The sequence below is a fragment of the Centroberyx affinis genome, unplaced genomic scaffold, assembly GCF_046629955.1.
Source record: "Centroberyx affinis isolate AG114_WGS23_722 - 3 ecotype Tasmania unplaced genomic scaffold, CSIRO-AGI_Caff_v1 ptg004640l_1, whole genome shotgun sequence".
NCBI classification, from domain to species: domain Eukaryota; kingdom Metazoa; phylum Chordata; class Actinopteri; order Beryciformes; family Berycidae; genus Centroberyx; species Centroberyx affinis.
The window spans coordinates 182,152-200,825 of record NW_027282241.1 but is presented as its reverse complement, the minus strand read 5'-3'; the positions used below and the strand labels follow the sequence as shown (position 1 = coordinate 200,825).

Sequence of the window (18,674 nt, the reverse complement as noted above, 5' to 3'; positions counted from 1 at the left end):
TCTCCTGGCTAACTCTGGCTGGCTTGACGCAGCCTGTGTCCCCTCTACTTAACCATTCGCTCCGTTTTCATTCCATTACAGGCGGCACATCACCGAGGCGCCCATCCACCTATCCATCCCTCTCCGACTGCGGAAATAAGAGAAAAATTAGACAAAAAGAAAAATGGCAAGCAGCTTCTCGAGAATCCTGTCGTCCAAACGAAATGTTGGGATCCTGTCTTTAGTGGGAGCCGGATCTGTCACGGCGGGATTTCTGCTCCACAGGGAACATGTCACCGCCGGAGCGCCTGTCCGCAGACTCTACCCTGCCAGGTAACACAGGCCTGTTAATTCACCGTGATAGTGCTTAATTAATGCATAATTAACTGATTCATTAAGAGGCAGTGCTCTCTTTTATGTAACTGCATCATCTTCATTCAAACCACAAATTAATTCTATCACATTAATAATCAAAGCATGTACGATGATGCACCTCGGGAAAGGTGTGAAACGGGCTTTTTTTTATTTATTTATTTTTCATTTTTTGTTGTTTTTCAGTATTAGCCTATCTATAACATGAGATATTTACCCCATCAGCCTAAAACACCCTTATGAAAAAGCTAATCATCTAATACATTTTCGAAGTAGACTACACCGATATCACAGCAAAATGCAAGTCCCTGGGGAAAAATTATAGGAATATTGTAGTGATAGGAGGTGAAGAAAAACGCCCTCAAATAGGCCTAAGGTGTAGTGAGTATAAATTAACTCACTATTGAGGACACACTGCAGCTAAGTCCTTATAAAAATATGGGAATTTTAGGGTTGATGATGACGGAGTAAGCAAAGGTGTGAAACATGAATTGTGTTGGGTTTTTTTTGTCTTGTCAATATTACAACGAGACATTTACCGCATAATCCCCAAATAGACAACTGATGTCTTTGCGTTTCCTAACTGTTTAACCAACCAACACCCTTTTAGTGAACTGCTCACAGCCACAGGAGGAATGACAGGTAGGCTAGGCATGGCTATGATTTTTTTGTCTTTTCTTTTCGTTTAGCCTGTTATAATGAATCATAAGAGGCTCGCCTGCATCTGACAAAAAAAGCTGTTTCTGCGCCATAATGTATTGTATAGTGATACATGGGAACGTGTGTGAATAATAAAATACAATGAGAGGCTCCATATGGGTTGCGTACGTGTCCCTCGGCACGCCTGCAGGCATTGGGCTATAAAACAGTAAGATTAGTAAGATGTTATCTTGCTGTTGCTCAAATAAAACCCTGAAGTCTGAATTAGGATACGGATCAAACGAAAGTTAGCGTCAGTTTTGGGCTTGTAACTCAAAAAGTAATCAATTATTAATTTCTCATTTCAAAAGTAGAACTCAGTGGCGGCCAGTAATCGGCTGATTGAGTGGGGCGGGACTATATGGCTCTCACTGATTGACGAAGCATAAACGATAATACAAACTACTACATTAGTCTAAATATAAATTCACTCTTAGTTTAATATAGCGAAATGAAGTCATATTTCCTAATTGGCGATTTAATTATTATGGGAAAACTCGTATTGGTTTAGTCCTAGTCCCTGGGCGCAGCAACGCTTCCTTAGTCAGTGTTTGGATAATTCAGCTAACGTTATAAGGTTAATATGACATTTATAGGGGAAGACATCAGACGTGTTATTTTTGAATGAGAAGTGTAATGATATCAGTAAAATTCAAATAAGGCACGACTAGTTTCTGGGGAAGATAACGGCATTAATGATATTTGGCCCGGTCAGTAATGCGTGCCAGCTGACTAGCGGTGCCAGGTCGTGTCAGGTAGCCTAGCTAAAATGCGTTTATTATTGGACAGCTGGAGGCGTATTCAAACAGATTTGCAAATGCATGCAAATGTCTGTAATGAATGATTCACACACATGACGGAGTACAAAATATATTTGATGCACAGTGCTATAGTCCAGATCCACATCTTGTAAACAAATAGTTTTAGAAGACAGTAGTAGTTTTCAGCGATCCGGGAAACAAACGAACCAAAAAAAGAAAAGAAAAGAACACTAAAGTCGGGTTTGGCTGCATGTCCGATAATGGATTCCTCTGCTTTTGACTCAGAGGTTGTATGTTGCGGACGTTATTGTCCATAGCACAAAATATAGGCGTGGTCAGGGGCGTAGCTAGGAATTATGGACCCTGCACACAGGACCCCCAAACTTTTTCATGGGAAGAACATCCAGATAGTTATGAACTGGACCAAGGATCCCCATTTTTGTTTCTAGATTTGTCTTTATACAGTATTATAAAATTGTCTATGATGTAGGTGGGTTTATCAAAACCACATTGTTATACATGCTGCCGTTGTTTTAACTTTTAGGGGGTGAAATATTTTTGAAATTGAACTATACCTGATTTTGCTTTTTCACTATTCTATGCTGTGCCATGTCTCATTATCCTAAAGGATAATTCAAATAAATATATATAATATTTGCAAATTCAGTTTATTTAAATGATCCTTTTGGATAATCAAACACAGTATTAGCCTGCCCTGCCATTCAACCCCAGGGAAACAGGGACACCTGACTAAGCTACTCAGTCCCTACTTTTGCTGTATTAGCCTTTGGGTGTCATTGCCAAACCCAATCTCATTCCATCCTTGGCCTTAAGAAAGGATATTGTTTGGATGAAACCCAATGTTTGACTGCAGTTCCTTTTTGTTCTTAGACCAGGCTGCTTGGAACCTGAAGCAACACATTTGAAGAGAGAGGAGATATCATGCAGCAGTTATTAGTCTTACTGCAAATTCAGCAACATTATTAAACTAAAACAACAAACCAATCTGGAGCCTTCCTTCTCCCTCAGCATCAATGAAGCTCACTTAACATTTCATGTGAGGTTTTAGACATCGATTATTGTCAGCCTGGGCAGACCCTTGGCACTGGACTCGCTGTGCCCCCTTTCAGCTTTGTTCAGGAGCGAAGGTCCATAACATTAAACTCTCTTCAAATAATACCATATCTCCATTCAAAAAATGCATTTATTATTCAGAATACAAATATACTATGTATCGTTATGTATCCGACACTTTCATCTACGGCTAAATCTGTGGCCGTCTTGGGCAGCAGGGTGGCATAGTTGGACAGACCGTCCCGTAACCAGAAGGTCTCAGTTTCCGCTCTGTTTCTGCCCTGTGAAAGTGTCTTTGAACAAGTCACTGAATCCCTATCTGCTGCAAGGGCGCAGCTCTGTGGTTACCCTGCGCTCAGAGTGGCAAAAAATAAATTTCGCCTCAGGGATCAATAGAGTATGACCCCCAGAAAACCTTATCTTGTGTTTGCGTTGGAACAGTTCGGAGTATCCTGACCTACGCAAGCACAACAACTGCATGGCCAGTCACCTGACACCTGCCATCTATGCCAAGCTGTGTGACAAGGCGACTCCCAATGGATACACACTGGACCAGGCTATCCAGACAGGAGTGGACAACCCTGGGCATCCCTTCATCAAGACCGTGGGCATGGTGGCAGGAGACGAGGAGTCTTACGAGGTCAGACGCTTTGTTTAGGGAGGTTTAGGGCTGCATAATATTGATAAAAAAATGTATTTGTGTTTTTCTGAATGCAGTTGCGTTATAGATTGTGAAACATGTGGGCCCAGCTTTTACTGTTGTTTCTTTTTCAGCGTTTTAAATTTTTTTTTTCCTAAAATTTGTCATCTAGGGATACAATGAGATGCTAATGCTTGGGATTTGCTCAGTTTGAATAAAGTAAAAAGGTTTTCTCCAACATGCCACTTGATTTTTAGGCTAGGGATCCTGCACAATAACCAAAATACATTGCTTTCGAAGCCATCTGAAGCATATATCAATCATCATCAATTTTGCCAATGTAATATTTTTTTCTATAATTGTGCAGGTCCATGGATGTTGTTTCATTAGTTCACTTCAATGTGCCCTTACTCACAGCTTCACAGATCTGAAGAACTACGCCAAGGTCTTCCTGGTTTCCACCGGGTCGTTTACACCAAGCCATATCTTGTTGAGTCTGTTGAGTGAAGGGAATAAATCAAGATACATGGATGTATAGCTTCAAAAATGTCCACATACCAATGATCTACTTTAGCAATACAGTCAGTGTCTCAGTGACATTGTTACTGATACAAGAAATAGCTGAACCTGTTTCTCAAGTTCAAGTTCTGTGTGCTGTCACACAGGGGTAGGATTCATTTCAGCACAGAAAACCTTTAAGACTTTATCATCAGGTTTTAGATGACTGATTTTCCAGCCTTACTAAAGACAATATAGTCACCCATCCTCCCTGTCCTGTTTCAGAGTGAGGACTTTAATAGCCGAGAGTAGTTTTTAGGCTAGAAGGACGCCTCTTTTGGGAGGTCATTGTATCTATCTATAGCAAATGTCTCACTACATTCCCACCTTAATTGCCTAATAGTGATATAAAAATGTGTAGCACTGCTGATAGCATTCAATGTATTTCACAGATTGATAATAAAACCTTGGGATGGCTATGGATCAAGGGAACCAATCAATGGGAGTGTTTAAGTCACTCGGACACAAGTCGAGGCTTGGTCAACCTGGGCGAGGCTGTCTCATGTTGAAAGACCCCATGACTCCAGGTTGCATCACTCCTGATGAGTCCGAGTGCATCACAAAACGTTTTACTCATAGTGTTTTTCACTTGTGGTGTTTTAGCTGATATTCCATTTTGGATAGTTAGCAGAAGTTTTAGCTGAAGGTAATCATACAATAAAATATAAAATAGAATGTAGATCATCCAGTCAGTTACCTACTTAAAAAAAAACTGCTATGGTTTGTTGTAATGGATGCTACCAATCATTTTGTAAGAGCAGGTTCCACTATTTCGAAATGATGACAAATTTTTCTGATGAAACACACTGAACACTGGTCATATGGGTGTGATATTAGTGTTGCTCAGTTAGTGGACAGATGTGCAGCTGACCCACAGAGTGTAAAAAAGGTTTGGATTATGCAACCAGCCAACCTATGGATTTACAGATTGGGCTCAGCAGTAACATAGGCCACGCCCCTCCAGACCAGCCTGAAGAATATCATGCAGAGATGCAAGCATATGGCATTTTTCCACTAAGTTATTAAGAAAAAAAGTTACGCCCCACACCAAAATGAATCTTTTATTTGGATAGCATTGATTGATGTTGCTCATTGATTGATCATGAATTATGTGCTTGTTTCTTTTTTTGGACTTTGAACATTTGAAATTCCCAGTCATTTCTAATGAGAGAATACTGATTTCCTGTTTTCTTCCTGATAATGTCATCAAAAGTCACTCAGCCCCTTTGATGATGTGAATGAGTATGATACATGTGTACACTGACTGCACAAAATATTAGGGACACTTTTTTTATTTTTTTTATTTACTTGTTTACATTCATGATGTAATCCAGGTAAAAGGTCAAGCAAAAAGAGAATTTCTCCTTCAGGGATATCACAAAATCGTGGATCTTCTGAAAAACATTTTCTTGAACTGAGGAAAAAACTCACTGATGTCTACAACTTCTGCATATTTTAGATAATGTCAAATGTCAAACAGTATTATTAACAGTATTATGCACAAAATGTCATCTTAGATATTCAAATTTGTAAATTTTGGGTCGGTTTCAGGTATTTGCAGATCTGTTGGACCCTGTCATCAGAGAGAGGCACAACGGCTACGACCCCCACACCATGACACACCCCACCGACCTGGACTCCAGCAAGGTACTATACATCAGTAAATAAATGAATAGAATAGATTAAGACTTTAAGAGATTGAGGTTTAACTCAACCGTTGGGATTATTCCTGCCTCCGAGAAATGTTTGTACAACTAAAATTCCAACCTGCGAAACATACGTTCCACATGTAGAAATAACCTCCAACCTGTCTGTGGTCAGATCCACTCGGGCCTCTTTGACGAGCGCTACGTGCTGTCGTCCAGAGTGAGGACGGGCCGCAGCATCCGGGGGCTGAGCCTGCCGCCCGCCTGCACCCGGGCGGAGCGCCGGGAGGTGGAGAAGGTGGTGGTGGACGCCCTGGCCGGCCTGAAGGGCGACCTGACCGGGAAGTACTTCAGTCTCACCCTGATGACGGACAAGGAGCAGCAGCAGCTCATTGATGTGAGTGGTGTGGAGGAGCTGCTGTGTACAGATGTAGACGTCGTGTGTTGCAGAGGTGACACTATTTACTGTGTGCTTGCTGTACTAATGCAGCATTTTTCCTCCTTCCTCAAGAGGAATTGTATCAGAAAAATTAAGTTTTGCTCTATTTTTTTTAGCATTTTTGCTCCTTCCTCAAGAGGAATTGTTTTTAGAAAAATCTATCTATTTTCAGCTGTCAAAATTTACAAGAAATGGTTTACTAAGTTTTGTTTTGTTTTACAATAGTGGTTATAATTGTCTTTATATTTATGGCTGCAGAATTGTCTGCAGTTTTAATACAGGATAGAGGGAGGATAAAGGCATGAAGTGGGACTCATGCAGTGGCTACCACTGTATACAGTGCTACTGCAAGATTGATTCAGGATAAATGCATGAATTCTATTCTAATGGCTACTGCTGTATGTCCTGAGTGAGGTCCCAGCCATGGTTTTTACTTTAGACATCCCAGAGTTAAGGGTTTATAGAAACTTTAATGTCCTCACAGAGAAAGTACAAGTTGAAACACGTTCACAAGCCATAAAAAGGGATAAAGTACATACCGGTGACTCAAGCTGTAAAACGACACCAGAGTTGTTTCTATTTTGTATCACTAGACTCTGTTGCATGACGCATATCTTGACTGTACACACCCAAACCACAATCAAACCATAATTATGTGTTATGTAATTATCTATCAGTGGACTTGGATTAACTCTTTGGGATCTCAGAGTTGATACAGGTACACTCTGCTCCTGTGTAGTCGAATAAGTAGAGGTGGTGGTGCTAATAATACCAAGGATATGAGTTCCCACTGGGGTCACCCACACAAAAAATGTGGATAAAAGGTACATACACCTCTGTGGGCGTGGCTACAGTTTGCCTCCCAGTTGTAGCATGTCTCCAATCTAACTTCTCACTTTTTCAGTCATAGCCATTGTTGCCACTTCTGTTCTCTGTCTTTACAACAGGACCACTTCCTGTTTGACAAGCCCGTATCACCCCTCCTGACGTGTGCAGGCATGGCTCGTGATTGGCCAGACGCCCGTGGTATTTGGTAAGAGAAAAACCTGATCATACAAGTTTCTATTTAAACAATGTCTCTTAATTATTGTGCTTGCCGTAGGCAAAGCACAATGTTATTATCTCACATACTTATTATTATTATTCCACACAAAACTTGTGCGCGCTACTCCTCCTACAGTTTTCACAGTACATAGACATATGAGACATCAAAACGTGCGGCTTATTGAGGGGAAGTGTGCTATTACTTTTCTAAGACATTCGTCGCAGGCTTTTTTGAGATATTCGCGATTAAGTGCGAATTTTTCCCCATTGACTTGAATGGGACTTTTCAAGAAACAGCTGTAGCTCAGAAACCGTAAGAGCTAAAGTTCCCAAACTCGGTGGATAGGTTCAAAGTGTCCCCTTGTACTCTGATCTAAAAAATTACACCGATTGACCTAAAGGTGGCGCTATAACAGCCGTCTTTATGTTTTGGTCCATAACTTTTGAACTGTAGCGTGTAGAATCAAAATTCTTTTTTCCCTGGATTCCCTGGGTCCATACGCATCTACTCATATAGGCCACGCCCATTTCCGCCTGAAAGAATTTCCCGCAATTTTGAATTTTGTCCAAAACAGTTTTCTCGCTACTTTTCCTACAAATTTTGTCCAATCTTGTTCAACTTTGCTACACAACATGTCTGGACCGTCCTGCACAAACGTACCAATTCATTTTTTGATATTCCGTACAGTTTTGATGTTATGGGCTTCCAAAGTTTGATGACATGTTGTAGGCGGGGCCTATGATTTAAAAATTGGTATAACTCATGAACACATTATGCTATCCCATCCAAATTTGGTACAGTTGTGCACGTATCATGTCTCAGCCGACCTGTAAAATCTTGTGTCATTCCGCCAATAGGGGGCGCTACAGCGACCTATTAAGTTTTAAATGATTGTAACTCGGTGACCGTAAATGCTGGAAACACAATTCTTTTTTCCCTTGGATTGTCTTTGTTCCCTAGTAACCTTGCAGCCACTCGTGACACCCTAGCAACCACCTAGCAACACCCTAGCCTTAGTTACAGTTGTAGTTTTGAAACACACACACACACACACACACACAGGTGTAATTAACATTAAATGACTGATTCTACTTCCATTACAACTACTGCTGCTCCACCTGGTGGCGTATTCATGGCACTGTTGATTCTCCCTGTACTGTAGTATCGTGTTTATGGCGCCAGGGGGCTCCCCAAAGGCACTTTCAGCACAGTGCCTCCTGGTGGCCTATTCATGGCACTGTTGATTCTCCCTGTACTGTAGTATCGTGTTTATGGCACCAGGGGGCTCCCCAAAGGCACTTTCAGCACAGTGCCTCCTGGTGGCCTATTCATGGCACTGTTGATTCTCCCTGTACTGTAGTATCGTGTTTATGGCACCAGGGGGCTCCCCACAGGCACTTTCAGCACAGTGCCTCCTGGTGGCCTATTCATGGCACTGTTGATTCTCCCTGTACTGTAGTATCGTGTTTATGGCACCAGGGGGCTCCCCAAAGGCACTTTCAGCACAGAGCCAAAAAGTTAAGTTTCACTTTGTCCGCCAGTTTGGTTTCACTCTGTCCGCCATCTCCCGAGCCCGTTTCTCGAAGCAGGCTGACCTGCATGTAAGCTGAAGCTAACTGAAGCTATCTGAAGCTAAAGTAGAATCTATACAATTATATCATATCACCAGTTATTTCGATGCATATGCGCGAACTCAGTCCACCTGACGGCCCTCTGTTCTGTGGCGGACAGACAAGCATGGAGGAAGCATGGACACAGACGAAGCATGGAGGTTTCTGTTGGGGCCGAGTGCACTGCCGACGCTTGCCGGAGTTTCCCGGTGGCACGCTGGCGGGCAGTGGTGGTAGCTGGACGCCGAATTGTTCCCGGTGGTCGGGCGGAGATTTCGGCTGGGGTTTAGACGCCGGCGAACGGCGCTTTTGGCACCGATGGGTACCAGAGCTAACAGGGATAACATCCGGAGCTAACTGAAGCTAACCCAGGGCGGTCCGGTTTCCCGGTGGCACGCTGCTGGGCGCCGTTTTGTTCCTGGTGGTCCGGCCGAGACTTCGGCGGGGTTTTCGACGCCGGCGAACGGCGCTTTTGGCACCGATGGGTACCAGAGCTAACAGGGCTAGCATCCGGAGATAACTGAAGCTAACCAGGGGTACAATGCAGCCCGTGCTCGCGGTGGCAGGGCAGCGCGGGAGAGAGAAGCCGGCGAACGGGGGCACCAGAGCTAACAGGGCTAGCGGAGTTTTTATCAGCCAGCTTGATGCATTTGGGACAGAAGGACCGCGGTAAGTCAAAACAAATACACACAATCTGTACATTTAACGGAATCTCTAGCTTTGTTCGATAGCAGACATACTGTTGTGGAGTGTTGAGAAAAGTATCCCAATGCCTTTGAACACAACTGGCTCTCATATTTAGTGAGTCTAGTCTTTGTCAAATTGGACAGGGGCCGGGACAGGGACATTGCAAGGGCGGCAAGCACAATTAAATTTTCTTTAGAAAATTTAGCATTTTCTAGTTGAAAGGTCAAATCTCACTGTCATTGGCTCCCACAATGAATTAACTGATACACTAACCAAACAAGCTCTTCTTGTTTTTCCCATGGCGCGCCATGTGGCCGGGGGCAGAAAGTGGCAAATTCAGGTCACTCAGTCACTCAGGGACGGTTTGCACAATGGATTCTAGGGGGCGCACCATGGGTCTGCACAGGATCTGTGCTTGTTATGAAACAACTTAGTCTAATTGCTGCTCTCCGTAAACAAGAACTGTCTTCCATTCCAAAAGGAGGTGCTTTGAGGAGGAGAGTCCCTTTCCAAAATATGGTCAATTTAAAGCAAGAGACAAAACGGGAAGTCAGGGTTGTGTTCCTCCCACTTGGCCAGCTGTTGAAGGAAGATAATAATAACATTATTTAATTAATTAATTAATCAGCCATGGTGACCCACAGGGGACAGTAGTCACATTTACACAGGAATATTTGACTGAATGAATAAAATGTGAACTGGGCGAAATGCAAAAAATGGTACTTGTAATTATTTTATGCCCCCTCATTTTTTTTATTTCATGTGCATTTTTTGAAGTAGAGCTGAACAATTAATTGAAAAAAAAAAAAATCGAAATCGCAATATGAACTTCAGCAATTTCCAAATCGCAGAGGCTGCAATTAATTGCTTAAGAGAGAGAGGTGTCCGAACTGGATTTCTGAACAAGCTGTTTTAGTGCTGCGGGTAATCTTTGATCCATGAATCAAGTACAATATTGGTGAAAATCTTTCATCATACTCAAACTCGATAAATCCTGCGAACTGACAGCAATTTTAACAAAATAAAATAAAAATTACATGAATCACAATTTGAATCGCCATTGCAATATTCTGTCAAATAATCGCAATTAATTTTTTTTTTGTCAGTATCTTTAAGCCTGACTTTCAAGGGCATTTTTTTGTCCCGACTCGAGCTCCTCTTATGATTTACCCATTACCGAGCTGTGGTGGAGGTGCATCAGCAGTGCGGACGGCGCTCCCTCAGCATTCAGTTTCAGCACGTAGCCTGAAATAGCTCGATGCAACCTGTCGGCCAGCCAAGATCAATCAGCAGCCTCTCTCCTCTCTCCCTCTGCCGAACCTCTCCTCTCCTTAATAATTCACCTTCACCCCCCCCCCCCCTCCCTCCCTCCCTCATCTCCCCTTTCAGATCCATTGGCAGCATTCACTTTCTCTCTCTCTCTCTCTCTCTCTCTTTCTCTCTCTCTCTCTGCATCCATCCTCTCTTCTATTGTTTTTCTCCGCCCATATTCCCTGCTCTACTTTCTCTTCTCTTTTTTTAGATCATCCCCCCCCACACACCTTTCTCACTCTCCCTTCTCGCTTCCCTCCTCTCTACTATTCTCCTTCTCTGCCCAAGTATCCTGCTCTATTTCCCTTCGTACTCTTCTTTCTCTCCCTCTTCCCCCTTTTCTTCTGACAGCTTTATCCAGTCTCTCTTCCCTCCCTACTCTCTCCTTGACCCAGACCTTTCTGTTACCACATTAAATCTAACAGTTTTTAGAAGGTCAGTTTGGACAGATGTGCCACTGCTGTATCTGGCAGTATGCTGTATATGAAGCCTTTCATTTCAAAATGCTATAAAGCTGATCTGGAAAAATACTGATGCTTGAAATTCACTATAGTCACTGTTTCAAAAACACAGATAATTTCACTCTCAAAAGTCTTAAAATGGCTCATAACTAATAAAACCCAATAATGTGCTTTACTTTCACGCCAACAAACATTTTCTAAGAGTAGGTGTAATTTTTTTCAAACGGCGGATAACTCATTTTGGATTGAAAATCTTCATATGGTTTGTATAGGACCATACAGAACCCATTGTAAACCGCTGCTGTTGTGTGAAACCTTGTAACTCCAGTTTTTTGTGTTCTTCATATTTTTATTTGAATTACTAGTTTATATGGTTCCTTTATGTGTTGAGTAAATTCTGTGACCCTAGCAGCTATGAAACCCATTCATATCTTCCAAAATACATCAATTTATAAGTAGGAATGTCAATAAACATTTGGACTCATAGATGGACTTTTTAAAATTATTTTTAGAATTAAAAATGTTAGATTTTGATCTAGAATATACATTGATTCCCTGTAATTTGCCAGCACTTCTAAGAACTGTTGACGCAACACAACATTTCGTCTTTTTCTCCTGATTTTCTTGAGTTACGAGGCTTTCACCTGACAGTGGTGAGATGCTTTTGCTTTGTGTTGTTTGTTGTATGTGACGTCCTGTGTCTTTAGAGAAGGTTGTAAATCAATATCATGTTACAAGGCCAACAAGCACAGTGCAGCCTTGCAGACCACTCGAACAAACATAATAATCACTGACCTGCGGCAGAAACAAGCATTAGTGTCACAGACTGGAGGTTAATAGCTTCCTCCCTACTCAGCAATCTCACATGGTTTCCTTAATGGAGAAACAAATCCCATCCCATCTCTACTTCTTTTACTGTCTTATTAACTTAAACTACACGCTGCCTCCCAGTACACAAATACAAAATACAAAACAAGATTAAAAAATATATATATATATATCACATTAGGGCTGGGCGATAATTCAATATTATCGTTTATTGTCTTTCAGTGGAATCATATCGTGATGATATGAAGATATTTTAATATCGTGACACACATTGCTGCCATCTAAATTGATGATGACAAGCAAATTTTACTTAAAAACTCTCATAAAATTAGGTATGGTAGGAATATTATTTGAATATTTTTGTTTTGTTTGACATCACAGCTAACATTACCATTTGGTTCAATGAGATGAACATTAATTTGATTATTTAACGTGATTTTGCATACATGAACCATATCGTGATATATATTGATATCGAGAAAAATCCTTATGATTATCGTGATATTGATTTCAACCATATCGCCCAGCCCTATATCACATAAATATGAGCAGATGGCGGTTTGCACAACATTCCTTTCTTGTTCAAGTAATAAATGTCCATTTTGCTACTTTAACTTGCTGACTAATGCGATGCAATAGTGATTCAACCTTTACCCAATTCATGAAAGCTTTTATATTTGCTGTTCTAAACACCCGGTGTCTGGTAGCTCTTTCCCGGGAAAAATCCTCTGGTGCACAGGAAGTGATGCGTTTTCCGTTTTCCGGCAGCAGCAACACTGCTTTGTTTTGAATAAACAGAAGAAGAACTGAGCAGCGATAGCCACCATGGCTGAACAGACAAAGAAAAGAGAAACTCAAACTGCATCAACAGAAAGAAGAGAGGAGAAGAGAAGGAAAAAGACGTCACCGTCCTGCCCACAATGTTTGATTGACAGGTGATCTCGAGGAAGCGCAGTGCAGAAACACCACAGCAATGAGCGCTGAGCACCAAAGATGTCACCAATTTTTTTTTTTTTTTTTTTAAATGAGGATCTTATGGAGGATCACCCACTTAAAACCGGTTCTCTGAAATGAAATCATAAATTTCTTGTCCATACTTGATTGGATATCGGTGTCTTCTTTTATACTGACTTCTGCATCCCAGTAAATACCTCCGTCCCTCTGCAGGCACAACAATGAGAAGACCTTCCTGGTTTGGATCAACGAGGAAGATCACACCAGGGTCATCTCCATGGAGAAGGGAGGCAACATGAAGAGAGTCTTCGAGAGGTTCTGCAGAGGCCTCAAGGAGGTAAGGATGTGTTTGTGTGTGTTGTGTGTGTGTGTGTGTGTTTTTGTGTATGTGTGTGTGTGTTTTTGTGTATATGCATGTGGCTGCGAGTTTGTCGACGTGTCACGCAACTGTGTAATGCTGTGTGCACGTGCAAGTGAATAAACACACACATACCAGTCGTTCATACTGGCCCCGCGATTGTGTGTCCAACCATATTAAACACGAACACACACAAAAACACACTGTCCAAGCAAAGCCACACAAACATAAACTATTTATCCAACTGATCCAAGTTCCCCATTAGAGAAAGAGCAGTGGACACAAAAGCAATGTCCTACAACATTTGGTATTGCACTGCTGCACCGTAACCATGACTGCTATGAAGCACACACACCTCAATGCTACACAGCAAAATTGTCAGTGTTGATTTTAACTCTAACACCATGCCAGTGTTTATATACTGTATATATCCACACCCATCAGTTTGTTAATTTAACAATTTTACATCCACCCCAGAGCCATACCAGCTGTATGAGTGGACAAAAAACCCTCCAGTTAACACTTGACATCTTCAAATAATTCAAATAATTGTCACTGAAAAATCAAGACTTAACAGTGGAAAATTTGTTGTGTATGCAGACTATGTAATTCTCTCTCTCTCTCTCTCTCTCTCTCTCTCTCTCTCTCAATTCAATTCAATTCAAGGTGCTTTATTGGCATGACAGTTCACAAACAATATTGCCAAAGCATGTAACAAGAGATTAATCATCAATTAAATTATTAAATAACAAAAAAATTAAGTAACAGAAAAATAATTCCATCCCCTCCCATGTATTATTGTGTGTGTGTGTGTGTGTGTGTGTGCGTGTGTGTGCGTGTGTGTTGCTGTGCCTCCACTGTCTACTGACTGTCATTGTTTCTGTGTTTATGTCACTTGTGTTTCTGAGAAAACATAAACCAGCAAAATATAACCTTATCCAATTAAAAAAACAGAACTTTTCACATACATTCACATTCTCTCTCTCATTCTCTCTCTCTCTCTCTCTCTTTCTCTCTCTCTCTCTCTCTCTCTCTCCCTCTCAAAGGTGGAGCGTCTGATCCAGGAGAAAGGTTGGGAGTTCATGTGGAACGAGAAGCTGGGTTACATCCTCACCTGCCCCTCCAACCTGGGCACAGGGCTGCGGGCCGGGGTCCATGTCAAACTGCCCAACCTCAGTAAGGTAAGCCTCGCAGGACACACACACACACAACACACACACACACACACACACACACACACATATAATATATACAGTATATACACACGTAGGTGGATATCTACAATTTCTACCCCAGACTCACAAATACCAAGAAACTTGAGTGAAGAAACTACAGCGAGCATGCACAGCAAGGTGCATGCACACGTAGCACACCAATAAAAAGCACACACACCAATTCATACTCACATACACACACACACACACACACACACACACGCATTCGGTCTCCCTTCACACCACTGGAGGATGTTATTTAACTCAGTGAGCAGTGCAGTCGTCATTTTGAACCTTGTGGTTTCCCCTCTCTGCCTCATGATTCAGCTGCAACACCATTCTTTCAAAAATACAAAAAATGCTTATTGGGCTATAATAGAATGAAGATGATCCTTCATGCTTTATCAGATAATGAGCAGATTTGGGGAGAAGCATGTATGTTATATGCAAATGGGTCTCAGACGGATAGATGGAGAACAGGTATCTGCGGGACCTTAAAAGTATGAAGAAGTCTTAATTTATCTCAATTTAAGTCCTCAAAAAGTAAAATATCTTAAATTCAGTTTTAAGAGGTCTATACTGATGTACTGATGGGTTTATTAATTATGTTTTATTACATTATTGGCAGTTAGATTAATACTATTAATACAATATGCTGAACACATTTTGTTTTCATTGCCTCTGTTTTACTAAACAACTAATAATTGGACATCATGTCCCTCAACATTTAACTTCTTAGTGTCCTTTTTCTTATAGTGTTCATTCATAGTTTCAGAGCTTTGGCCATGTTCATTTAGTAACCCTACAGTAACACTGAAGAAACAAATTCTTAATCACACATTGAGTAATATGTTGATTGAAGCTATATAGAATAACACTTCCCTCTCCGCCCCTCCAGGATCCACGCTTCAGTAAGATCCTGGACAACCTGCGCCTGCAGAAGCGAGGGACGGGCGGGGTGGACACCGCCGCTGTGGGCGGGACCTTCGACATCTCCAACCTGGACCGCCTGGGACACTCTGAGGTACGAACGCAGGGAGAAATCCACACAGGGGTGGGGCCAAAGTAAAGGCAAAGGGAGTGACTGAGCAATTCTCTCCCTTTTTTTAGAGCAAACTGCTCTAGTGGAGTTATTCATTGACCAGCGGTTGACGCCTGTGGTTGTACTGGGCAGCTCTCAGGTGTGGAGCTGTATGAATGTAAAGCAGGGCGGTGCTGGAATCGCATGCTTGCCCAGTAAATCTTTCCTGGATAAATAAAGGTTGAAAGGACTAGTATTTGTATAGCATTGCAATGTTATCAGCTGAAAGCTGCTACGTGTAACATTTTATCGTCAATAAATCGTAACCACATGAAAAGCCCCTATGTGTAGAAAATTTACCTCAATATATAATTTTCAAATTAATTTTGATAGCATAGTGTAATCGCTGTAGAAAAATGAGACCATCTGCTACGTGTTGCTCTCTATGCATTTATTCTAGTGCAAGTAGCAACATCTTTGTGACATGACTCAACAGAGTTTGTGGGAAATGTGGTCTTAATTCTGAGAAACACTAGCACTAACAATACCACTGATGTGAGATAGAAGCTTGTCACCACCATGGTCTCATTTGTTTACGGTAATTACACCAAGGTATCACAGTTAAACATGTTCCACGTAGCACCTTTAATGAATCCGTGCAGTTAAAGGAGAGCTAGCCATGGAAATTTACTGGGAGAGGAGAGGAGAGGAGAGGAGACGAGAGGGGGAGGAGAGGAGAGGAGAGGAGAGGAGAGGAGAGGAGAGGAGAGGCGTTTTCTTGGCTTGGCTGTTGCATCTGTCTTTGTTATCTCCTTGGTCATGCTGTCATTCCTGTGACAGAGTAGACATACAATGGAGCTGTTCTCTATTGTTGTGAGTGTGTGTGTGTTGTTGGACATCATATTCTGATTACATGGAGAATGGAGAACTATTTCTTGGTGGAGTGCAGAGTGTGCAGTGCTCAGTGCAAATGTTCCCGTTTTGTTTTCAGGTGCAGATCGTGAATCACTCATCTAGTTTCCTTACTCTGCATTACTGGATCCTATTATTGGACCTGGGTCAAATAGTATTTACAGATATGTTTTGTGGTTTGTTTAAGCCCACTTAGGAACCAGGTGGAACAATACAATAAGAGTCAGGCAGATTTCTCAGTGGTTAGCACTGTCACCTCACAGTAAGAAGGTCCCAGGTTCACTTCCCATCCCCGGCCCTTTCTGGAGTTTGCATGTTTTCCCAGCGTTCGCCTGGGTTTCCTCCAGGTGATCCAGTTTCCTCACACAGTCCAAAGACCTGCAAGTCAGGTGGATTGGAGACCTTAAATTGTCCGTTGTCCACCGGTGACCTGTCCTGGATGTTTCCCTGCCTAACTGGGCTCCATCCCCACGTGACCCTAAAAGGGAGTAAGTGGGGGTGAGAAAATGAATGAAGTATTTGAAAGACCGTTTAATATACTTTAATAGACAGAACACAGGACAAAAATAAATCCCCAAATAAATCCTTGGCATAGCAGAACATTGCGGTTCTCTGACTCCATGCATCCACTCCTACACTGGGCTACTTTGAGAACGTGGGCAGCTCAGTGTGGTGTGCTCCTCCATCACCCAGACTGATGGAGAGCACTTAGTCTGAGGGCCGAGGAGTTCAGAGAGGGAGGGAGAGAGGGAACCGCTATAGCAAAACCAGGGAAGACAATGATAAAAAACGCCTTTCAAAAATGTTGTCCCTGAAAAATAATGTAGTGCCCCCTTTGGGCCAATCAGAGCAGATGCAACTAACTTTATGTGCAAAACAAAAATCTGAATTTCTGGAAAAACTAGCTTATAGGTCTTTGCAAACTTTCACGATGGTCCTTCCCAATCTATTTAATTTTATAATTTTGTTCTCGATCTCAATGTCAAAACCCATCATTCCAATAAATTTTCCCTCTCACAGGTCCAACTGGTGCAGACGGTGATCGATGGAGTCAACTACCTGATCGAGTGTGAGAAGAGACTGGAGCGAGGCCAGGACATCAAGGTGCCCCCACCCCTCAAGCAGTTCAAGTAGACACTGACCCCTGACCTCACCCCACAACCCCCCCCACTCCCCCCTCGGCACACACACATATGCACAAACACCCTCCTCTGTGCCCATAGATATGGTTAATATCTATGTCATTGCCTCATTTATTGTTACTATCTATATAATTACCCAGTGCGCACCCACATACTATATGCATCTCTATAATATAATCTAGATATATTATATTATATGCAGCTATCCGTCCAAACCCCAGCCGGAGTCCCAGAATACTGCATTGGGCCAAATTGTATTTCAGATCCTCCATTTTGAAGGATTGTCATCTTTCAAACCCAAACTGTAAATTCCAACTAAGCTCTAAGACAGCAGCAAAAAATGCACAAATTATATACTGTTGTTGTAAAGGAGCAAAGATGGCCGCCAGTTTGCCAGTCTCTGCATGGCTGAACAGTATCTATGGCTCTGCAATGGCACTCCTACTCCTTAGCCCACTAAACCCGGCTTTACCCCGCCTAGAACCTTTCCTGCCGCATGTCCTATACTCAGTGTGTCTGTTCCCCCATTTCATGTGTGTTGGTTGGCCATGGCTATTATCTGGTCCTTGTATATTCCATCCATTTGTGCTATAATCTCCATTGTGGATTGTGTGTACAGAGTTTAGTTTCTTTTCATCATTCTGAATGGATTTGAATGTAGAGTAACCACGTAAGACTGAGGAGACTCAGGTTCCTCAGAGGATTCGTACGTTTGACGACGTTCTGACAACAAACCGGCGTGAAAATGTAGCGGTGAAACGCACCCTGGTCGGGCCGGGTTCTGTACTGTAAGCTACTGAAGCAATATCATTTTAACTCACCATTGAATGTCACACTGTAACGTCTTTTATTAAAGAAATCATCTATTTAACAGTACCTCCCCTCCTCTGTCTCTCTCTTATTTATCAGTGGAGCATTGCATTTCTTCTATTTTCCGAATTACTTGAACTTTTTTTCTTGAGT

General features: G+C 42.1%; 1 protein-coding gene across 1 annotated transcript; it reads left to right on the top strand.

The window, feature by feature from the left end:
* The first annotated feature begins 46 nt into the window (after positions 1-46).
* ckmt1 (creatine kinase, mitochondrial 1) lies at positions 47-18,587 on the top strand. The gene is made up of 9 exons (XM_071544711.1): positions 47-312; positions 3,327-3,525; positions 5,635-5,730; positions 5,905-6,126; positions 7,116-7,201; positions 13,278-13,401; positions 14,469-14,603; positions 15,535-15,660; positions 17,590-18,587. The coding sequence occupies exons 1-9, from the start codon at positions 164-166 to the stop codon at positions 17,701-17,703; spliced, it is 1,251 nt and encodes a 416-aa protein (XP_071400812.1). The 5' UTR covers positions 47-163; the 3' UTR covers positions 17,704-18,587.
* The last annotated feature ends 87 nt before the right edge of the window (positions 18,588-18,674 follow it).

Coding starts and splice junctions, on each gene's coding strand:
- ckmt1 (XM_071544711.1), top strand. CDS start 164: ATGGCAAGCAGCTTCTCGAGAATCCTGTCGTCCAAACGAAATGTTGGG. Junction 13,402..14,468: donor TCTGCAGAGGCCTCAAGGAG/GTAAGGATGTGT, acceptor TCCCTCTCAAAG/GTGGAGCGTCTGATCCAGGA. Junction 14,604..15,534: donor AACTGCCCAACCTCAGTAAG/GTAAGCCTCGCA, acceptor CCGCCCCTCCAG/GATCCACGCTTCAGTAAGAT.